A 22,504-nucleotide genomic window follows, 5' to 3' on the forward strand; every position below is an offset into this window, starting at 1 on the left:
CTTCTCTGAGGAAATGCAACTGCCAGCATTCACACCTAGTTCCATTTTACACTGAGAGGTGGGGGACTGGGGAGTGCGGGTGAATCAAAGAGATTTGGGGGTTCCTTGGAGCTGTCATCAAGCAAAACAAACATTAAAAGCCTGAGTCTTATTGCACATTAACATCAAACACTGTCAAAGATACAATGTAATAAACATCCTTCTAGGGAGCTGATCACTTTCATTCCAGTCACTCAGGGGTTTATTTATAAATATTTGCTGAGTGCCTACTAAGTGTCTAGTATTACCCTAGACATTGAGGATAAAGAGATGCATAAGGCACAGATGTCACCCTCCACAAACATTTGAAGTCCAGGGCAGTGCTTTCCGATGTACGTATCAATATGAGCTGAGGACGCAGTTTTACATTTTCTGGGCACCACCACATTTTCAAAAGAGTAAAAACAGTTGAAATTAATTTTAATATATTTTTATTCAGCCCAACATATCTAAAATAATACTTTAACATGTGAATCAACACGAATACATATATATATTTTTTAACATATATATCATTGATGAGTTATCTTACAGGTTTTTTTTTTTTTTTTTTTGCTTGGCAACCCGTCTTTGAAATCAGTGTGCATTTTACAACTTACAGTTCATCTCGATTTGGACTAGCCACATTTCAAGAGGTCGGGAGCCACATGTGGGTAGCAATGACAGCACTCAACATCACCACGGAAGTTCAAGGCCTACACAGCATAAGGGTTTGACTTGCATATACCAGGAAACGATTGCCACAGGAAGTTTACTTAGCATACACCATCTCATATAGATACAATTTTTAAAGAATCTTCCTGAACAGTATGGAACTCTTCACGAATGTGTGGGGCATCCTTGCACAGGGGCCCCGCTAACCTTCGCCGTATGCTCCAACTTTGTATATACGCTGTCTCGGCAAGTACCAAGAACCTTCTAATGTCTTCCCTTACCTCAGTCTCTCCCCTTCCCAGCCTCAAAAGTAGTTAGGATGATTCCACGAGGCCCTTGGTGGCTCTCCATCCCCTACGTTACAAAAGCCGAGCTCTTTTTCGCATAGCATAGAATTCTCTGCAGAATCCGACTGTGGCTTAACCCTCCAACGACGCCCGGCGGCGCGCAGTTCCTGCCCCCACCCCGCCCCCACCCCGCCCCCAAGTCACTCAGGTTCTGAGCCGGCTAGTCCTTGGTAAGAACAGCCATCCTGATCCCCCCAAAAACTGACCTGAGGTGAAGGGCAGTAAGTGCACTTAAGCAATACAAGGTATTTCCTCTCGCCATCACTGCTCCACACTCTAGGTCTCTGTCTATATACCTGGCGCCTCTTTTCACCGGTGTACCGTGCGGGACACACGGCCGAACACAGGGAAACAGGTGGAAGGAGGAGGCCCCCGCCTGCCCCAGCCTCATCACGACGCGCTCCCTGGACCGTTCTCTCTAAGGACTCCGCTCAGGCCGGGCCGGGCCGAGCCCGCAGCGCCCCCAACTGCCTCCCGCGCCGCCGCCGCCGCCGCCGCGCCGCGCCCGGAGCCTCACCTGACCGCCGCCCACGTGGCAGGCGGGGGGCGGGGACGCCTGGAGCGGCGCGGGCTCCGCCCTCTGCGCCTGCGCGCTGCGGCCGGCTCGAGGACCCGGATTTAAAGAGACAGGCGCTCCAACCGTCGTGGCGGCGCGCGGCCCGGGGCGCCGGGTCCGAGGCCTGCGGGGTGCGCCGGAGCCGGGAAGGCAGGTGAGGGGCGGGCGCGGCGGGGCCGGGCGGCGGGCCGGAGCCGGCCCCCTCGGCTCCTCCCCCGCCCGCCGAGCCCCGGGGCACACCCTCCGTGACGTGGCGGCCCCCCGGGAGCCCGCGGGGGCTGGCCCGCGGCTCCCCGGGACCCCGCGGCTCCGCGGGTGGGAGGGCTCCCAGGGCCGGGCCAGGTCTGCACGGCGGCTGCGCCGAGGCCGGTGCGCGGCGGGGCGGGCGGGAGGCTTCCGGTGCCCCCGCGCCCGCACCTCCTCCGGGCCGCGCTGGCCGGCGCGCCCTGCACACGCCCCGGGGCGTCGGGAGGCCCCCGCGGGAACGGGGCCCCCGCAGGAGGCGCGGGGATGCGGGGATGCGGAGCTGCGGGGCGGGCGCGGGGCTGCGGGGCGGCGGGGCTGGCGCGGGGCGGGGGCGGGGCGGGGCGGGGCCCGGGGCCTCCCGAGCACCGGGTGGAGGCCCGGGGGTGCTGAGCGCCGGGGGCCCCTTCTGCTGCGCTGCGGGACCTCAAGCCTGCTGGTCCTCGCAGACCCGCCGCGGTCTCACGGTCTCACCGCGAAGCCTGCGCGGGCTGCACAGGATTCCCAGCGTATTTAAAATGAGAACAACGAGATGCTTTAGAACATAGGAATCTAGAAAGGCGGGAGGACACCATGTGAGCGTAACCCCCGCCTCCGTTTGGGGTGATTTATGGGTTCCCCTGCCTCCTGCCTCCTACACCGCGCTCCGAGCAGAGCAGGCTGAGCGCACAGCGGGAGGGAGCCTCCGCTTTCCTGAGCGGGGTAAGAGCTCCCGCGCTGGGAAGGACAAGCTGGGGAGTCTGTTGTCCGCGCCCTAGCGCTGCAGGGAATTGGGAGAGGTCACACAGCTAAGGAGCGAAGATAGGAACCCAGGCAGGCTGGTTCTAGGCTCCATTTAATTGCCTCTCAAAATAGGTCATCTGATTACATCACAAGTCTATAGGGTGACCTCATTTTATTTTCTGAGAATGGCCTGTATGTTATACTTCACATTAAAAACTTCATGAGGGCAGCCCCGGTGGCTCAGCGGTTTGGTTCCGCCTTTGGCCCAGGGCGTGATCCTGGAGACCTGGCATCGAGTCCCACGTCGGGCTCCCTGCATGGAGCCTGCTTCTCCCTCTGCCTGTGTCTCTGCCTCTCTCTCTCAGAATGGATGAATAAATAAATAAATCTTAAAAAAAAAAAAAACTTTATGAGCATCATGTAATTTTTTTTTGTTTTGCTTTGATGATGACTAAAAAGAAACTTCAGGATCCTGTAATACGTAAGAGTCATCATCCACTATAAGTATCTGGTATCGCTGATGGCCTGAGAAAAGCTTTCATGTTATTTGGATTTGATTCTCTTGGTTGTGATTTGTTAGATGTACATGCGTGCGTTAAGTATTTGAACACCCTTCTGCAAACTGAATTTTCCTGTCCTGGAACTCTTCTTCATCTTATAGGCAATAAATCTTTAATACTTTGGGAAATGTTTGGTTGGTCAGCATGGGATGTATTAAGGCTTTGGGCTTAGGAGAAAGTGGAAGCCTGGCTCCTCATTTATATCTCACTTTTTCTGCCTCTCACACAGCTGTATGACTTTGGCTTTCAAGATCCTCTTCCCACCAACCTTCCGCGCACTCAGGCGAAAAGAATTGTGCCTGTTCCGAGAGCCACATCACTGGCCTGACATAAGACAGTTCAGCCATTGGTCAGAAAGAGGTCTGCTTCATGGGTCCTGCCTCCTCCAGAGAAGAAAGCCTGTTCTGTCATTCCAGGAAGGCAGTCTAAGACCACGTGCCACCTGCCTTGTTTTTTTGCCAGGGTCGCATGTGGAACTCTGCAGTGGGCCCTGTGAGATGGCTGAGCAACGGTTCTGTGTGGACTATGCCAAGCGTGGCACGGCTGGCTGCAAAAAATGCAAAGAAAAGATTGTGAAAGGTGTATGCCGGATTGGCAAAGTGGTGCCCAATCCCTTCTCAGAGTCCGGGGGTGATATGAAAGAGTGGTATCACGTTAAATGCATGTTTGAGAAATTGGAGCGGGCCCGGGCCACCACAAAAAAAATTGAGGACCTCACAGAGCTGGAAGGCTGGGAAGAGCTGGAAGATAATGAGAAGGAACAGATAAGCCAGCACATTGCAGGTGGGTGAGGGGAAAAAAAGAGGAGAGGAGAGTCCCATTTTTTTCTTCCTTCCCACTTTTTTTTTTTTTTTTTTTGGAATTTCAAATTTACAGAAGAGTTGTGAGAATAAAAAAAGAAAAAAGAAAGTACATATTCCTTCTCCCCTGACACACCTGTTGTTAACATTTTGTTCTCTAAGCGTTATCAGTTGTGTTCTTATGTGCACTGTTGTTCTTTCCACCTGATCACAGCTTGACTTTTCTTCCTGAACCATTTTATGGCCTTTGCCTTTCAATACTTCAGTGTGTGTATCTTAAAAATGGGAGTATTCGGGATCCCTGGATGGCTCAGTGGTTGAGCGTTTGCCTTCAGCCCGGGGCGTGATCCTCAAGTCCCGGGATCGAGTCCCACATCGGGCTCCCTGCATGGAGCCTGCTTCTCCCTCTGCCTGTGTCTCTGCCTCTCTCTCTCTCTCTCTCTCTCTCTGTGTGTCTCTCATGAATAAATAAATAAAAACTTAAAAAAAAAAAGGGAGTATTCTCTCACATGACCATAATACAGCAATCAACTCCAGTAAATTGATCCTTTATGTAGTACTGTAATGCACCATTTGTATTCCAGTTTTGTCCATTGGTCAAATGTTATCTTGTATAGCTTATAGCTTTTTCTCCCTCCACAGTAGAATCCCACTCTAAGATTCAGGTATTGCATTTTGTTGTCTCTGTGGCTTCCTTTAATCCGGAACATTTCCATAATCTTTCTTTTATGACATTGATTTTTTTTTTTTTTTTTTGACATTGATATTTTTGAAGAATAGAGTACCTACCATCACCCCCTCTTATCTTTTGATTTTATCCTGTGGACTTACAGATTACTTTTTCCTGGTGATTTTTAATTTACTGTATTTTATAATTCTATACTTGACTGTCCTATATTTGGCCACTTGGGGAAGCCCCTTTGCTCTGGTTTCTGTGTCCTGGATGCTGCCTCTTTTTTTTCCTTGTTTTAATGTTTTTAAGGACTTCCTTACTTTCTAGCATTGCAGCATGTGCTTAGGCTTACATTATTATTATTTTAAGATTTTGTTTTTAAGTAAGCTCTATAACCCAGTGTGTGTCTCAAACTCACAACTCTTGAGATCAAGAGTTGCATGCTCCACCGACTGAGCCAGCCAGGCACCCTTCTTAGGCTTACCTTGTATGTATCCTACCTACCACCACTCTGGAATCAGCCATTTGTCTAAAGAATCCTGGTTCCAATTAGTGGGGAATGGCTTTAGAGACCAAAATCTAGATGCTCTTTCCTTGTTGCCATGAGGTGTTTATGCCTTTCTTTTTTTTTTTTTTTTTTTTGAGTTTTTATTTATTCATTCATGAGAGACAGAGAGAGGCAGACACATAGGCAGAGGGAGAAGCAGGCTCCCTGCGGGGAGCCCGATATGGGGCTCAATCCCAGGACCCCAGGATCACAACCTGAGTTGTAGGCAGATGCTCAACCTCTGAGCCACCCAGGCATCCCAGGTGTCTTTGCTTTTAAGACCTTTCAGCAGGCAGAAATAGAAAATATATGCATGTTTACACACAAAACACATGCTTACACATACACAGTTATATATATATATGTATGCATTCATATGTACAGATTCACGTGTGTGTATTTTTAGAAATCTTATACTGATACTTCCAAATCCAGTTAGTCATTTATGACCTTCCATGTGCTCATCTTTAAAGTAATTTTTGTATCTTCAATTAAGTATAGTTCTAGAAGGTCACTTTGGAGGACTCTGGCAGTGGCCCTAAAAATGGGCAAAAAAATAAAAATGGGCAACTATCTATCACTGTTCTTTGAGAGAAGATGTCCAGGAGAGAAAGCTACTTTGAGTATACTTTTTTTTCTCAAGCTCCCCATCCTGCCCTGCCCTGCCCTGCCCTGACTTGGCCATCTGCCTCAGCCTGTGTTACTTCTTGATTAATCGAAAAACAAGGTAGAATCAAACTCACACAGCTCAGAAGACTCAGCAACAGGGACTTTCCCTGCATGGGCCATCCTAATACTTGCTGTTCTCCATCTTCATTGTACTTTCTTATTCATCTATAAATTGGGGCTAATTCCATGGAGCTGAGGACCCCAGGTTTTATCTGTGGAGATGTGTTCTGATTTTTCCCAAATCCGGAGGTCATTCTATATGGGTTAAGAGGTGGAGAGTGCCGATGAAAATATAAATTACTAATAGAAGTAAAGAGCTCCTCGCCCCAGGACTCTCACCCACTGACTCCACTCAAAAAGGTCAGCAGTCCGCAGCCAACCTTGGAGTGATGTCACGGTAATAACTCATCTGGGAAGGCTGTAAGAGCAGTTGTTAAATTCTTGGGAAGTTTTTCTCAGGGATCTTTCACTGAAACATTTTCCCTCTTTTGGGGGTCCTACAGATCTGTCTTCTAAGGCAACAGGAACACCAAAGAAGAAAGCTGTCGTCCAGGCTAAGCTGACAGCCACTGGCCAGGTGACCTCTCCAGTGAAAGGTGCTTCATTTGTCACCAATACCAATCCCCGGAAATTTTCTGGTTTTTCAGGTGAGAGATTTGAGCTACTTTAGCTGTTATGGTCCTTTTAATTTGGAATCCTATTTGGGATTCTGGCCAAGAGTGAAAATTCTGTGCTATCTATCCTCATTCATAATTTGCTTCCGTCTGAGCAAAGAGGCAGGTAATGGCTAATTTTCAACATTCCCCTGGTATAGCATTTCTTTGTATACGTTAATCTTTAGTGCAACAAAAAAGATGTGTTTTCAAGACTTTTTCCCCTTGAAGTAGTCACCTGGGTCAGATGGAAATGATTATAACCTACCCTATAACTTCCTTGTGTTTTAGTAATGAAGGAATTTTGAGAAATTGCATCCCTAAACTTGCCCAAAGCAGAGATGAAAGTATGGTCAATGTCCTGCATGGCCTTACATAATAGGGAGCATTGGGTTCGGGACTTTTACCTCTGTAGTTACTTGTTTGTTCTTCAGTTAACCTTAGGAAGTACTTTCGCGAGCCCCATTTTATGAGTGAGAGAGCTGATGTCCAGTTCATTATGGAGTTAGTATTGATATTGAGGTCTCTTTAACTCCCAACACCTGTGCTCTTTTACCTTGCACCTTGTTGCCTCTTATTGGGAGACATTCTTGTGACCAACTCAGGTAAAGAAAGTAGAGCAGAACACATGAACTCAGAAGTTGTTCGGGGAAGGAGCTTTAAGCAAGTGAAAGAAACGTAGACTTGACGTTGGGAGACCTGGGTCTTGGTCCCAGGGCTGCCATGGGACAGCTTGCTCAGGGGAGCAAGTTGCTTTACCTCGGAGCCTCTGTGGCCTCATCTGTGAAGGGGGAATGGTAACACCTGCCTCCTTTACCCTACAGTATTTGCATGAGAACTACTGGAGAAAAGATGGCAAAATCAGTAACCCTGAGGTTTGTTTTTTCTTTGGTGGTAGGCCAAAACCAGAAATACAGAAGAGTCCCGGTGGCAATAAGGACAGCATGTTCCTGGAAGGGCCCAGGTCCTAGGGAGGGAAATTTGGGAGGAGCTGAGAGAAATGGGGTGTTCTAAAGTCTTACAATCTGCCAAGCACCAACACTTTGGAGATTTTGTTCCCTAAAATCATCTTTAGACCCTAGGTCAGAGATGAGGATGGATTTATAATTTACAGACCCCAGGCAAGAGGAAGCTTACATCAGCAGCCTGCTTGCTAATGGCTCTGCTGCAAGCTTGCAGAATGAAATGTGCTTTGTAAAGGAGGTAAGAGAGAATCACTCAGGAGTTGTACAGTATTTTGGGGTGTCTGGAGGAAAGTCTTACTCATTGACCCCCTTTTATTTTGGCACTAAGAAGTGGTGAGTGGGAGAGAGCACCAAAAGCCTTGGGATGCCTTCTCTCGGGTCTTGGGCTTCTCAGCAGTAAGAAGAGATTGAACCAGGTCATCTTTAAGGCTTCTTCCAGCCCCAAGTCTACGATAGTGACAGTTTACCACTGATGAACCTGTCCCTTGGTTTCTCTTCCATTCTCTTCTGCACTTTTTCGGTCAGCTTTACCATTGCTCTAAGGCCCACCCTCTGCACAAAGGCTACTTGTTCTATGCGGCACTTCTATAAAGAAACGCACAGCAGCTGAGCCTCTGCGCAAGTGTGAGCCTGTTTCATTACCTGTAAGATGGGTGTCATGGTATCCACCCCATAGGGTGATTTGGGGCAATGAAGTGGAGCTCCATTTGGAGCGCCAGCAGAGTTATTAGTTTCCCTTTCTTCCTTCTCAGCAAGGCAAATGAATCATCCCTGATGTTTCTTTCTCCAACAGCCAAGCCCAACAACTCTGGGGAAGCCCGCTCAAGCCCTACCCCTAAGGCAAGTTTGTCCTCAAGCAGATGTGATCCCAAGCACAAGGATTGTCTGCTACGTGAGTTTCGGAAGCTGTGTGCCATGGTGGCTGAGAATCCTAGCTACAACACGAAGACCCAGATCATCCAGGACTTTCTTCGGAAAGGTTCAGCAGGAGGTGGGATCTAGAACTGGATGGGTTTTCCTCTGAAGAGCTTAGAGCCATGGCTGGTTTCATGGGCATGTGAACCATACCTTTGCACAGGGCCCCATGCGTGGTTTAATCCTCTGTTAATACTGCCTTTAAAGTCTCTCTCTTTCTCTCTTAAGATTTTTTATTTTTAAGTAATGTCTATACCCAACTTGGGGCTCAAATTTACAACCTCAAGATCAAGAGTTGTATGCTCTACCGACTGAACCAGCCAGGCACCCCTTGAAATTCATAATAATTTTGAACAGAGAACTCTTGCCTTTTACTTCTTATTGGGCCCCACAAAGAATACAGCCAGTTCTGCTCAGAGCATATTGGTATCCTTCTTCTTCTGCCTTTATTTGATCCCCTGGAGGCCAGGAGAATGTATTGCATTTGACCAAGAGGAAAGTTCACTACCCTGCATGTTTGATCAGGTTTTTGTGACCCACATGCACAGCTGGAGTAGTCTTCCAGTTCTTTTATTCATCTAACAAATCATCATTGAGCATCTGTAATGTGCTCATCGCTGGCGACACTGAACTGAAAGTGTAGCCATGCCCTCTGGGAGTTCATCCAGGGGAGGTAGCCACGTGAGCCACCAGCCACCAGATGCTGTGGTCTCTACTACTGTAACAAAACACGCAGGGTATCTTGTATCGTGGTAGCGCAGACAGCAATGTAGACCTCTCTTTCAGTCCTTGAGTTTATGTATGTATTTGTTTAAGCTCCATTTCTCAAGAAGGCTTCTATTCTTCTGTCTCCAGATGGTTTCCACGGTGACGTGTACCTAACAGTGAAGCTGCTGCTGCCGGGTGTTATTAAGAGTGTTTACAACTTGAATGATAAGCAGATTGTGAAGCTTTTCAGCCGCATTTTTAACTGCAACCCAGATGATATGGCACGGGACCTAGAGCAGGTCAGAGGAAAGGGAGGGTGGGCAGCGTTCCAGGTGGGGCTCTGCCAAGCCAGGCACCTGCAGCCTCTTTTTTCTGGTTGGGGCACATACTGTTTCAGGAAACTGAAACCCATTTGAGCAAGCTTCCTTTATGAGAGCTCAATGTGAGGCTACAGCCGTTAGTTTCACAAGATTCTGAGGATTGCAGTCATACTGCCACAGAGCCCCAAGGGGCCTAGATTTCGAAGGACAGGATTTGAGATCTCCCATGGTCTCTCCTTGGGTTCCTGTTCAGGACCCTACTTTTTTTTTTTTTTTTGCTTTTTTTCAGTATAACTTGGTATAACATGGGAGCCCTGGGTGGCTCAGTGCTTGAGTATCTGCCTTTGGCCCAGGACATGGTCCTGGGGTCTCAGGGTCCCGGGATCGAATCCCGCATCAGGCTCCCTGCATGGAGCCTGCTTCTCCCTCTGCCTGTGTCTCTGCATCTCACTGTGTGTCTCTCATGAATAAAAAATAAAATCTTTTCAAAATTAAAAAAAAAAAAAAAAAAAAAACTTGGTATAACATTCAGCTTTGTTTATTCGTGACTCCAGTTTTGGCATCATGGAAGGTTTTATCCAAGCCACCCCCCCTTATCTGATGACCATATTTGTTTCTTAGTTCAAATTCATTATTTTTTTAAATATTTTTCGAGAGAGAGAGGAGGGCAGTAGGGGAGGGGCAGAGGGAGAGAGAATCTTAAGCAGGTTCCACACCCAGCACATGAGCCCAAGAGGGCTCAATCTCACAATCCTGAGATCATGACTTGAGCCAAAATCAAGAGTCAGACACTTAACTGACTGAGCCATGCAGGTGCCCCCCGCTTAGTTCAAATTCTAACAGGAATCAGGGACACCTGGGTGGCTCATTGGTTTGGTGCCTGCCTTTGGCCCAGGGCGTGATCCTGGAGACCCGGGATCGAGTCCCACGTCAGGCTCCCTGCATGGAGCCTGCTTCTCTCTCTGCCTGTGTCTCTGCCTCTCTCTCTGTATCTCTCATTAGTAAATAAATAAAAATTTTTTAAAAAGCTTAAAAAAAATTCTAACAAGAATCAAATTGGCTCAGTCCTGGATTAGTCCTTATATCACCTCTCGGCCAAGGCAGGTGGCCAGATCTTGTGGTGGGTAGAGGTGCTCTTTCAAAAACTGTGGGTGGGATAGATTGTCCAAGAAGTGAGATTAATATGTGTGAGTTGGGGACATGAGTGATGTTCACTGTTAGTCCTGAAGGCTTGGGGGAAACACTCGGCCATTCTGGGGTTGCAACAATTTTGGTTTTTGGAGACAGGGCGACGTGTCAGAGACAATCAGAGTCTTCTTTGAGCAGAGCAGATCTTTCCCCCCAGCTGCCAAGAGCCTTCTTACCATCCAGGAGGTGGACAAATTCCTCCTTCAGCTCTCCAAGCTCACCAAGGAGGATGAGCAGCAACAGGCCCTGCAGGACATCGCCTCCAGGTGGGAGAGCTGCCCAGTGAGGATGGGCTTGGGGTGATAGAATCACCAGGAAAGGAAGGTTTAGGGGTCCAGAGCTCTCCAAAGACCAAGTGGAATGTGCCTTCCCCCTAGGTGTACAGCCAATGACCTTAAGTGCATCATCAGATTGATCAAACACGATCTGAAGATGAACTCGGGTGCAAAACACGTGTAAGTACCAATCCCTCTGACAGCCTTAGCTGCTGGCTTCCTGTGTTGCCAGCTGGTGTCAGGAGTTTTAAGTCCTGATCTGGATTCAAGTCCTGGTTCCACCTTACTCCTTCCTTCGGGGCCCATCACTTGACCTAGCTCAGTCTCCATTTTCTTATATGAAATGTCAGAATACCCTTCTCACATAGTTATTAGAATTGAAAGCATAGAAATGTTCAATAAATAGAGTATGAGTTACTTGCCCACTCTAGCTCCCTCTTTGCTTAAGGCAGTATCCATGTTGACCCAGGATCTCAAAATCATTGAGTTTTCCAAGAACATTTTATCCTGCAGAAGGCTTTAAACAGTAGAACGTAAGCTTTCTCCCTATATTGGAATCCTTCCTCTCTGCAAGAACTGACTGCTAGCTAGCTAAAGCAATAAGGTCAAAGGCAATGGTTTTTGTTTTTTTTTTTTTTGCTCCTGTCTGCCCTGGCAGGTTAGATGCCCTTGACCCCAATGCCTATGAAGCCTTCAAAGCCTCACGCAACCTGCAGGATGTGGTCGAGCGGGTCCTCCGCAACGAGCAGGAGGTGGAGAAGGAGCCAGGCCAGAGACGAGCTCTGAGTGTCCAGGCTTCCTTGATGACGCCAGTGCAGCCCATGCTGGTAAGGATGCTGCTCTGGCCCTACTTTGTCCAGATGTTCTAACCTTCCCTGTGAGATCTGGGAGGGTATGAATGTCGGAGGAGTTTGGGTCAGGCACAATGGAGATGCAAAAGGGTATATCTCAATGGGTGTATAAAGGTGAAGGAGAAGACTGTGGTCTGGTAGAAATATCTGAACTTGAGGCCCAGCTCTGCCGCCAGCAAGCTGTAGAATCTGGAATGAATTACCTAGCCTTTCTTGGTTTTTCATTTCCTTGCGTGAATTATGTATGAAACCATCTGAAGCATCTAGTTAGAATCCTTTTTCAGTCATCTTTCCTAAAGATAGGTGGATACATTAACTCCTAAAGTTCTGTGACCTACCCCAGAGTAGCTCTGACAGTTATAGTGGCAGAGCCAGGCTTCCTGTGACACAGTGACTTGACCTCTTTCTTCTGGAAACAAGCCTAAGGAATGAAGACCAGGTCTGACTTGGTATAACATGGGAGCCCTGGGTGGCTCAGTGGTTGAGCATCTGCTCAAGATCATCTTGAGCCTCTGCTCATTTCATGAGAAGTAGGATTTCCTATCTACATTGGTTTTTCTGGGCAGTGGGACCCTCCCCAAATGCCATGCCTAGTGAGAGCCTTGGGGTTGCTCCATTGGGGTGCAGTGCCTTTCATGAGCCTGTCTTGTGACATGTAGTCTACAATATAGACTACAGCCTTTGGTTAGGGTTCTGTGTTTGGGATGGGGAAGTGTTTTCTCTCTCCCGGAATGTGGCACGGCCAGCACCAAAGTAGTGAGCTCTGCATCCCAGGGACAGGACTCAGATCACAGTAGTGATCTTTCTGACTTTCATACGAATTCTTCTTGGAGTCTGTTGTACAACCTGCCATTTATTCAAAGAGTGTATAGGTTAGATAGTTTCGTGATAAACTACACAGGCTTTGGAGTTGGGCCTAGCATCATTCTTGCCCCTCACTTGCTGTATAACTTGAAGTGAGGACTTCTAATGCTCTTCAAACTGGTTTTCTCATCCATAAAATGAAAACTGTGTCTATCACATAAGATGATCTGACACATACAGACACCCCCAGGATGGTAGTGGTTAGGTTGAGTCTGGATGGCACTGGTATGTGCAGAGGCACTCTTGTGGCCTGTCCTGGGGCTCTCTGACCACTGCTACCATGCCAGCCTCTCTGTCGCCTACCTCTCTTTATCTTCCCCTCTACATATCTCCTGTGCTGAGGTCACTGCTGTTTTGGGGGATTTTTTTTTAAGATTTTATTTATTTATTCATGAGAGACAGAGGCAGAGACACAGGCAGAGGGAGAAGCTGGCTCCTCTTAGGGAGCCCGATGTGGGATTCGATCCCAGGACCCTGAGCCAAAGGCAGACACTCAACCACTGAGCCACCCAGGCATCCCTACTGCTGTGTTTAATAGGAAGCCAAGGCCCTGCAAGATCCTGAATTACTGAGAAAAAAAAAAATGAAATACTGTTTCAGTGGAATTTTATTTATTTGTAGTCCCCAAAAGCCCAGCTCCTGTTTCAGCTGCAGTGATGCTTATAGTCCAAATAAGCACTGCCTAGCCTTGTACATTTCCCCCAGCTCTTGAGCAGTCTGCCTGGAGGGTATCCTGTGGTCAGCAGGCCTTGGGACCTGGACTCTGGGGCTGTCATGCCCAAGCAGCCCCCAGTGAAGAACACCTATAAGTCTCCAGGCTTTTCTTTCCCCTTCCCCCTCCCAAGGCCGAGGCCTGCAAGTCCATCGAGCATGCGATGAAGAAGTGTCCTAACGGCATGTTTTCCGAGATCAAGTACGATGGGGAACGAGTCCAGGTGCATAAGAACGGGGATCACTTCAGCTACTTCAGCCGCAGCCTTAAGCCTGTGCTGCCTCACAAGGTACAGGTCCCTTCCTCTGCTGGGACCATCTCCCTCCCTTCCCCTAAGAACCTCGAGGCTGTGGTTCTGTAGTCCTTTCAGCTCTGGTACGCAGTAGAGTTTCTTTTGTATTTGTTGAATGAATGTATGTATTTTTGGAGTCTTGCAATGAAGGGCTGCTCAGTGGGGACACCCGAAGATCCCACACTTGGGTTAGCACAGAGCCCCAGGGGACGGTGACATTCCCCTTGCCCACATTGATGCTGGGACCATGAGCTCACCTGGCAAGTGACTTGCAGTGCTTGTCTTCTGCGTTTCCATGTCCTGTGTGCTCCACGAGTGAAATTACAGGTTAGGGACAAAGAAGCTATTGGGCTGTCATTCATGAATTTGATAAGCCTTTACTGAGTGCTTAGTCTGCGCTAGGTGCTATTCTTGATAGTGGATGTACAGCAGTAAAAAAAAATGGACAAAAGTACTTGCCCTCCTCCCCCGCCAGAAGCTTACATTGTGATGTAAACACAATCCAGTGGGGACATCTGAGAGCACAGACTCCTGTCCTTTATTAAGGGGCTTTAAGAACCTTGCCCCTGAGTCCTCAGCAGCCAGGGTTTCTGTGAGCTTTGGGGCGCTCCTCAGGGAAAAGCTGCTGGGATATCTGGCCCCAGTAGCCTTTGAGTAGAGGGGACTCTCTGTGCTTGCTGTGCCTTCTCTCCCAGGACAGACTCCATTTTTCAGAGCCCTGGGGGTGGAGGAGATGTGTTGGGTGGCTCGCGTGCTTCCCTCACCCTTGCCTCCCTGCTGGAGCACCGGGCATTGGGCCATTCATTTCAGATATGCAGAGGAGGGCTAAGCATTGGCCTCCCCAGGGAGATTAGTGCAGACTCACCGGCTTGGTGGGGCCCAGTAACCTAGTCCAGGAACTCTCCTGGGTTGCTGCTCAGTGGGCACCTCTGCTACCTGGAAGAGGTTTGGGCCCAGCTTTCAGAGTTCTAGACCTTTTCTGACTCTCTCTTACCAGTTGTCCCTTGTCTCTCCTGTGCTTGGGGGACAGTTATACAGGCCTCCTCTCTCCCCACTCCAAGCCCCATAGGTAGCAAGTGTGCTCTCCGGACCTCACTGCTGGTATCATGTGGCAGGGGCCACCCTCCGTCACAGTGGGACTACTCCCTGTCTGGAACTCTCAGAGACTAGGGATCTGCCTGTATCAGGAAAAACTCTGATTGCAAACGTCCTTTCGTACTGTTCTGAAGATGGCTGCGGGTCCCAAGCTCCCACCCTGGAGAAGACCCTTCTGTTTCCTTGTTGCTCCTAAGAGGGTTCATTGCCTCCTTTCCATCCATCTTGTCATAACTCACCTGTTCTCCCCACAGGTGCCTGCTGCTTGAACTGCTGCCTCCCTTCCACAGGTGTCTGCCCCTACCTCCTCCTCCACATACCCAACTCCCTGTTTCTTCCTTTTTCCTCCAAACTTTCCATCATGGCCCAGAGTGGCTCAACCCAGGCCGACCTCTTCCTGGGTCTCGAACACTCTCTCGAACTGTCGTCTCAGTGGTGGGTAAGGCCTAGGTCTGTTCTGGACCTGAGTTTGGCTTCCACGTGTTGGTGTTCTGTGTTCCTTCTGGGGCCTGGCTCTTGCGTTCTGGCCTGGCTTTAGATCACTGCTGCCCATTCTTCCCTCAAGTAAGTCACTCTTCTGTCCCCCTAGGTGGCCCACTTTAAGGACTACATCCCCCAGGCTTTCCCTGGGGGCCACAGCATGATCTTGGACTCCGAGGTGCTCCTGATCGACACGAAGACAGGCAAACCGCTGCCCTTTGGGACTCTTGGAGTGCACAAGGTACTGGCTCAGGGCCGGGTGTGCAGGAATGGGCAGGTATGCGCACCTGTACAAGTATTTGTGTGCGCTCTTGGTCTGGACAGAGGGGGACTCTGTTCCTCACTCAGGGTTGGGCTTATCTTTGTTTCTGAACTGTTTCCGAATTTAGCACCAAGTTTAGGTGTGTTGTTTTTTACATAAAAGAAACTAGTATTAGGAACTTAGAATTGGGTCGGTTTCTGTTTAGAACCATCTGCTAAGTGCCCTTGTGGCCCAGGGGCTTCAGAACACATACAGGGCTTTACTGTCCAGTGCTTCAGAGGTTCTCCAGAAGTGGACTGGTCCTCCCCACTGCTTCACGCCCTCTTATTTTTGGCTCTCGTACTTACTACCTCATTTTCCCTTACAGAAAGCTGCCTTCCAGGATGCTAATGTCTGCCTTTTTGTTTTTGATTGTATCTACTTCAATGATGTCAGTTTGATGGATAGGTGAGAGATCTGGTTTTGGTTCCTGAGTTGGGAGGTGGGGGTTCAGATTAGACAGGAGGGAGGGGAAGGGGGGTTGGGGGAAGGGAGCCAAGAGGTCACACACTTGGCTCTTTGTTGGGGGGGTTGGGGAGGAGCCAAGAGGTCACACACTTGCCACACACTCAGCTCCCCACTTGTGAGACCCAGTTTGCTGACTAGATATCTCTCAGAGCTGAAGTCAGAGAGGAAACCCAGATCCCCACAGAAGTTTCTCTGCTACGGCAAAGTGGGCTGTTAAGAAAAAGCCTATGAATGCTATAGGATTTCAGTTTATTTCTCCACAAACACCACCCATGGGAGCATAAGGCGGGTGCTTTTCAGCTCAGGTTTTGCTTTTGGAAGAGGCCACCAGGACGCTGGAGACTAGAGGGACTGACTGTAGGTGGGGCCATCTGACAGAGAACTAGTGGTCTTGACTCCGCTGCATCAGATTCTTGGGCCCAAGAAACCAGTATGGCCCCTTGCTCAGGTAGCCAAGTGTCCCTGCCCCCACCCTCCTGCACTGCCCCGTCACTGAGCATGGCGGGTGGGAAGTGGGAGAGACTGGTTGGTCCTGAGGACCAGCCAGCCTGGGGGCGGGGGGCTGCATGGGTGAAAAATGAGAGAGGGAGTCATTTGTCATGTGGGACCAGACTGTCTAGGCTAGAGGCCAGTTCTCCCATGGCCCATGACAGACTAGGAAGCGCAAGGATGAAGTGGCTCCGTACCGCAGCTCACGGCTGTCGGTTCTGTCATGAGGGAGCCCTGTAGGCCCCGAGAGACAGAACTGTTAGGCGTGGGGGGCTTTGAGCCTTCGTGATGGTAAGCCCGTCACGAAGCAGCCTGTGGTCCTTGTGCCTTCTCTCCTCAGCACTCCTAATGGGAGTGGAGAGTCCCGACCTGACCTCAGCTCTCTCATCCCCCTTAGGCCTCTCTCTGAGCGCCGGAAGTTTCTTCATGACAACATGGTGGAAATTCCCAACCGGATCATGTTCTCAGAAATGAAGCAAGTCACTGTAAGCAAAGTCCCCGCCCCACATATCAGCCTAGTGGTTTGAAAGCAGGGCAGAGCCTCTTGGTCAAGATGTGGCTGGGACAAGAAGTCCTTTTCTTTTGGGGGCTGCCACTGTGTTAGGTTATCTCCCAGTCTCCACGTAGGATGGTGGGGCCTAAAACATCCTACCTAGCTGGGCTCCCTGTGTCTCAAAGCTGCACCCGGGTTCTGGTTGGGAGGACCCCTGCTTTGCAAGACCTTTGTTCGACCTGTTCAAGTCGGGGTGTTTGCAGTGGACACTTGACTAGTGTACAAAAGGGAACCACCTCCACCTCCCCGCCACGGCGCCCTCTGTTCTGACAGCAACCTCAGCTTCTCTCTGTTGCCCTCAGAAAGCTTCAGACTTGGTCGACATGATAAACCGGGTCATCCGAGAGGGGCTGGAAGGGCTGGTGCTGAAGGACGTGAAGGTGAGCGCTCTGCCCTCTGCTTGCTCTCCCCCCAGCCTCCCCAGCCCCAGCCAGCAGAGGGCGGTGGCGGTCTGAGGTGGCCAGGGCTGGGTGCCACAGGGGGGCCTTGCCAGGGCCTCCAGTAGCTCTGTTCTGGACCTAGAGGATGGACTTGTGTTTCCCAGGCCCAGGAGCTAACAGGCCCCTGCCCAGGGTGAACTGGGCACTGTGGTAGAGCCAACAGGTAGAATGAAGAGGAAAAATCCCCCCCCCCCCTGGAGTTTCCATTCTAATTTGGTCTCTGTCCTACTCTTCTTCCCTCAGGGTACCTATGAGCCTGGAAAGCGGCACTGGCTGAAAGTGAAGAAAGACTATTTGAATGAGGGGGCCATGGCTGATATGGCGGACCTGGTGGTCCTTGGGGCCTTCTATGGGCAAGGGAGCAAAGGTCAGGATGGCCTCTTTGAAAGGCACCACTCAAAGTGTAGCTGGCCTTCTCACTGGCTCCATCTGCCAGCACGTCCGGGCAGGACTCCCACTGTTCTGCGATTGAGGGCCCCAACCCTCATGTCACCACAGGCAGGGACCCCTGAGCGCAACAGACCCGGGCGGACAGAGGTCAGCAAGAATACCCCATGCTGGCTGGCACAAAAAGCTCACGGTCCGCTAGTTCCTGGGGCCTGGCCACTTTCTCCTCAGGGAAAATCCCCAAATCTAAATGGCAAGGAAGCTGGGGCTTGAGGAATCAACTGTGTGTCAGACGCTGTTCAGTTTTTTTTTTTTTTTCACTCCTTACCAGAGCCTTACAAGTTGTATGTGATTATCCCCAATTTACTGAAAAGGAAAATGGGCTCGTAAAGGTCAGACTCCTCCAGCTGGTAGGAGGTAGATCCAGGAGGTGAGCTCAGCGCTCTGATGGCAGGGCCCAGGCCTTTCCCCTCCGGCAGGCTGCCCCTCACTGGGCACATGGGGCTGGCAGCAGTGGCCCCTCCATCCACAGCTTAATTCATCCCCCCTCCCAGGTGGCATGATGTCCATCTTCCTCATGGGCTGCTATGACCCAAGTAGCCAGAAGTGGTGCACGGTCACCAAGTGTTCAGGAGGCCATGATGATGCGACCCTTGCCCGCCTGCAGAAGGAACTGGACATGGTAAAGATCAGCAAGGTAAGGAAGGAGGCTGCTTGGCCCAAGCCTCTGGACTGGACCTCATCCTTGAGACTGGCTGTGCTTGGGGGACAACAGGGATTGTTCACCTGTGTCCACAGAGAGGAGAGCTCCTGCTTGGCCGTGGGAGAAGTACTAGGCCTTCAGAGGCTTGGAGGGCCCACCTTGTGGAGACTGGCCTGCATGCCCCCAGGCCACACCCTCTCTGGGCAGGGAGGATCCCATGGGGTGAGGGGCAGCTTTTTGTGAAGTCACCTCTTCACACAAGCCCGTGATCAGGGAGGGTTAAGTTTAGGTTTGGTTTGGTTTGGGAATGGCCCAGGATAGCATCTTTTCTCTTCCAGGATCCCAGCAAAATACCCAACTGGCTGAAAATCAACAAGATCTACTATCCTGACTTCATAGTCCCAGACCCAAAGGTACCAGCCCAGTGACCTGAGGCCCTCCAGCCCACAGAACGAACTTGCAGATTCTTTAATGCCACAGAAATACCATCTCAACCTGACGGTCCAGCCTCTGAGGGGTTCTGGACTGTTCAGCCCAGGGACGGGCCAGTCAACAGTGAGGAATCATCCTTAGTAGAGGGAAGATGAGACTAGACACACAGAAACGGTTTGCTCTAGAAGTGACCTGGCCCAGTTCCTTCCAGGCGCTGACAGAGAAGCTGGGGCCCCAGGGGAGAGCTGGAGCTTCCCTCTGGTCATATAGCAGCAGCAATAGTGGGATTAGAACCTATCTCCCCATTAGCCAGGGCTTTTTGGGTTTCAGCTAGTCTGTATTGCTTCTAGCTGGTTGGGAGAGGTTTTCCTTCCTAACCAGCGACAACTCCCAACAGAAAGCTGCTGTGTGGGAAATCACGGGGGCTGAGTTCTCCAGGTCTGAGGCTCACACGGCCGATGGGATCTCCATCCGATTCCCTCGTTGTACCCGGATCCGTGACGATAAGGACTGGAAATCTGCCACTAACCTTCCCCAGCTCAAGGTGCCAGCTTACACTGTGTGTGTGTGTTCCTGTCCAGAGGGAGGGCAAGGAGGGAGACCTGCCTGTCGCAGGGCCAGGGGGCCACAGCACCTCCCAAGAGAGAGCCGTGTTGCTCTCAGCCTTTTGCTCAGGACTTGGCCCCCGGCTGTAGTCTCTGTTGCTGAGAACTGGGTGGGGACAGAGAACAGTGACTTGCATGGATTACCCAAGAAATGGCCCAAGTTTAGAAAAGCACCAAGAAAGTCAGGTGCTTTTCCCGGCCATTTGTGTCCCTCCCATTTTTGTTCCTCAGCCACATGCGACTGAGACACACCTCTGAAACCAGTGGCCAGGAACACCTGATATTCTCCGTTGCCTCCCCAGGAACTGTACCAGCTGTCCAAGGAGAAGGCGGACTTCGCTGTGGCGGCTGGAGAGGAGGGAAGCTCCACCACAGGGGGCAGCAGCAGCGGCGGAGAGAACGGGGGTGTCTCGGGGCCTGCTGGGGCTAGCAAGGCCAAGAAGGTGGGAGGGAGGCCGAGTAGCCCCAATGACAGAGGCGGTAAGAGAAGGGACTGGGCTGGGGTGGTGAGTGTGCCTTGAAGGCAGAGCTCAAAGGAGGGGGACCCGGTCTCACGTTCCAGCTCTGAGAGCATGTGATTCACTCTATCCCAAAAGCAGACATGGAGTGCTTTCCCTCGGTGTGTCTGGCTGTCGGCCAGAAGCCGTTCTCTAGGTCCCTTCCATCTGCTCTGCACCTGAGTAACAGGCCCCTAGGAGAGACCCCTCGGACCCAGCGATAAGCCACCCTTGAGCTACAGGGCTTACTAGCTTACAGCCTCCCCTTTCCCCGCTCACCCACATTCCTGGCAGAGCCAGATCCTGGCCCTCCCCCCGGCCTCATCCTGAGCTCTCCCCCTGCAGGCCACAAGTTGATAGCCAAACCTTCCCCTGTGAAAGTGGGGCAGAAGCGGAAGGCTCCCGATGAGGCTTCATGCCCAGCAAAGGTGAGCAGAAGAATCCTGGTGTATGGCAGTGGGGCAGGCGGTGGGGACCAGTTTGGCCCAGGGCTTGGTGATCCCAACCTCCTCCACTTGGGCACTCAGAGCCGAGCGAAAGTGTGGTGGGGGCTAAGGGCCAGCCCCCCTGGCCTGCTCCAGCTGCACACCTGGCCTGGGCAGGGCCTGCAGGACACTGCTCCACCCTCCGCCCTCTTGTTGCCTTGCAGAGGTGGCCGGCCAAGGAGCAGAGAGGAAGAACTATGTCAGCAGGCAGGAGCTAGAACAGCCCAGGCTAGCTGAGAGGCTGCAGGGACCCACCAGGCTGCTGGTCCCGTTCACAATTTACATTAAAGGGGAGAAAGCCCAGTCTAGGTGGAGTGCAGCAGTGTGAGTTTGTGCTTTGGGCCAAAGCAGGAGCCCACAAAGAGCGGGCACGGGGCACTGGCTTGGTGATTGTCCTCCTACCTTAAAAGCCTTTCTCCTTTCATGCTCCCTTGTCCATCATTGGTTTGAAAACCACTTCTGAGCACCTACTGAATCCAGGAAGGAGGCTCAGCCCTGGGGGAGCTGCTGGCCTAAAGGGCACATAGGCAAACGTTTGATCTCTCTACGGTGCGATGGAGCCACATGATCCTCCCCTACTCCCCAAGTGAAAGCAAGCATCAGAGTTTGGCAGGCAGGGCCCTGAACTCAGTCCCCAGCAGAAGTGTGGAACCTTTCCCATCATTTCCCTGCCTGAAGCCCCTGAACCCATGCCCAGCAGAGCTGGGCTCCTGACACCCCCAAGCCTAGCTCCTTGTGCACCAGTGGACTGCTCTGCCAGCCAGCATAGCATTACTGAGCCAAAGAGCCACTGGTCTGACCCACAGGACGGAGCTTGGACATACATTTCCCTTCTCCAGGGCCCCAGTGTGGGGACCCACCTGCTCTTCCTACTCTTCCTCTAGACAGGGAGGGGCATGTGTCCTCTGTAGTGGTAAGGGACTGGGGTTTTGCTGCCTGGTCCTATTCTCCAGTAAATTCTCTGCGGTCGCGTCCTGACGACTAGGCTCCCTCCAGCTCTGGCTCTTGTTCTGCCCTCAGACCTTCCTCTCTGGCCTGCACTCCTCTGGGTGGGGACACACCCTGACCCCTGTGCGTTTGCAGGTGCTGCTGGACATCTTCACTGGCGTGCGGCTCTACCTGCCACCCTCTACGCCAGACTTCAGCCGTCTCAGACGCTACTTTGTGGCATTCGATGGGGACCTGGTGCAGGAATTTGACATGGCATCAGCCACACATGTGCTGGGTAGCGGGGACAAGAACCCTGAGGCTCAGCAGGTCTCCCCGGAGTGGATTTGGGCGTGTATCCGGAAACGAAGGCTGGTAGCTCCCTGCTAGGACTGCAGCCCTCCCTGGCCGTCAGCCACACACTTCCCTACCACACTGCAGGGCTGCGCTCTGGCTGGGGCAGGCTGGGGCAGGCAGGCGCCAATGGCAAGGACAAGGTGGGATGGCCTTTCTTCAAGCAGTGCATCTTCCAGAACCCACCAACCGTGCTTGGTCTCTTCCTGACCAGGACTTAGGTGCTGTGGGTGCCACCAGTGAAGTCCGTTTCTCCTGCTAGTTTACATAGATCTTTCAGATCTGGGTGCTGGTTTGGTTGTCTTTTTGTTTTCTTTTAAAAGGAAGCTTTTTTTTCCCTCCCCTATAAATATCTTGCAGTTACCCTGCCCTTGCTCCCTCTCCCCCCTGTAATTCTCCTAGCTGGAAAGGCCGGAGTGAAGCTGGGCTGTTGAAGCTTCGTCCACAGAGCCACCTACCTGCCCATTTCCTTGCAGGCTCCTTTTAAAGTTGTACTTAAAAGATTGCCCTCAGAAACGCTTCTATTTGGCAGAACTTGTATTCAGCTTGGCCCTTTTTTGCCAGGAATGAAGCCTCATTTGAAAGAAAACAAAATGAATTTTAGAAATTAATTCTCTGTGTTCTCTTCTGGTAGGGTGTGGGCCCTGGTTTGAAGGGAGGGAACCAGTATCAGAAAACTGGGGCCTTTATAAAGAAGGGGGAGGTTATGTGAGCTGCTCCTCTGGGAGCTAAAG

The 22,504-nt window shown here is 51.0% G+C and overlaps 2 protein-coding genes, 1 long non-coding RNA gene and 1 other non-coding gene across 21 annotated transcripts in view; 1 reads left to right on the forward strand and 3 right to left on the reverse strand.

The window, feature by feature from the left end:
- Positions 1 to 453: 453 nt before the first annotated feature.
- LOC140606308 (uncharacterized) lies at positions 454 to 1,719 on the reverse strand. Its single transcript, XR_012008652.1, has 2 exons — positions 1,247 to 1,719; positions 454 to 734 (listed from the first exon to the last, which is right to left on the reverse strand). It is a non-coding gene; the product is annotated as an uncharacterized lncRNA (long non-coding RNA).
- LOC140607626 (U6 spliceosomal RNA) lies at positions 843 to 947 on the reverse strand. Its single transcript, XR_012009586.1, has one exon. It is a non-coding gene; the product is annotated as a U6 spliceosomal RNA (small nuclear RNA).
- LIG3 (DNA ligase 3) lies at positions 1,593 to 22,381 on the forward strand. Of its 7 annotated transcripts, none has more exons than XM_072779496.1 (20): positions 1,593 to 1,750; positions 3,352 to 3,905; positions 6,315 to 6,458; positions 8,223 to 8,420; positions 9,200 to 9,351; positions 10,660 to 10,826; positions 10,938 to 11,015; positions 11,494 to 11,662; positions 13,396 to 13,551; positions 15,239 to 15,370; positions 15,759 to 15,838; positions 16,785 to 16,872; positions 17,243 to 17,320; positions 17,624 to 17,747; positions 18,322 to 18,464; positions 18,809 to 18,883; positions 19,300 to 19,446; positions 19,810 to 19,987; positions 20,350 to 20,432; positions 21,573 to 22,381. In XM_072779496.1, exons 2-20 carry the CDS (start codon positions 3,356 to 3,358, stop codon positions 21,804 to 21,806), a joined length of 2,976 nt encoding a protein of 991 aa, XP_072635597.1. In that variant the 5' UTR covers positions 1,593 to 1,750; positions 3,352 to 3,355; the 3' UTR covers positions 21,807 to 22,381. The 7 variants fall into 7 exon arrangements, with proteins under 7 accessions (XP_072635597.1, XP_072635602.1, XP_072635603.1 ...); XM_072779501.1 differs by lacking the exon at positions 21,573 to 22,381 and adding an exon at positions 20,654 to 20,797; XM_072779499.1 differs by having other exon boundaries at positions 1,650 to 1,746.
- RFFL (ring finger and FYVE like domain containing E3 ubiquitin protein ligase) overlaps positions 8,220 to 22,504 on the reverse strand; it is an 88,444-nt gene continuing 74,159 nt past the window's right edge. For all 12 annotated transcript variants that reach the window (XM_072779512.1, XM_072779506.1, XM_072779504.1 and 9 more), the window contains one exon: positions 8,220 to 22,343. Coding sequence is in view for 1 of the 12 variants with exons in the window: in XM_072779515.1 (XP_072635616.1) it covers positions 22,312 to 22,343 (32 nt within the window). In the remaining 11 variants the exon portion in view is untranslated. The remainder of the gene's footprint in view (positions 22,344 to 22,504) is intronic.

Source organism: Canis lupus, chromosome 16, assembly GCF_048164855.1.
Source record: "Canis lupus baileyi chromosome 16, mCanLup2.hap1, whole genome shotgun sequence".
Classification (NCBI taxonomy): Eukaryota; Metazoa; Chordata; class Mammalia; order Carnivora; family Canidae; genus Canis; species Canis lupus.

Coding starts and splice junctions, on each gene's coding strand:
- LIG3 (XM_072779496.1), top strand. CDS start 3,356: ATGACTTTGGCTTTCAAGATCCTCTTCCCACCAACCTTCCGCGCACTC. Junction 10,827..10,937: donor CTGCAGGACATCGCCTCCAG/GTGGGAGAGCTG, acceptor CCTTCCCCCTAG/GTGTACAGCCAATGACCTTA. Junction 15,371..15,758: donor GGACTCTTGGAGTGCACAAG/GTACTGGCTCAG, acceptor TTTCCCTTACAG/AAAGCTGCCTTCCAGGATGC.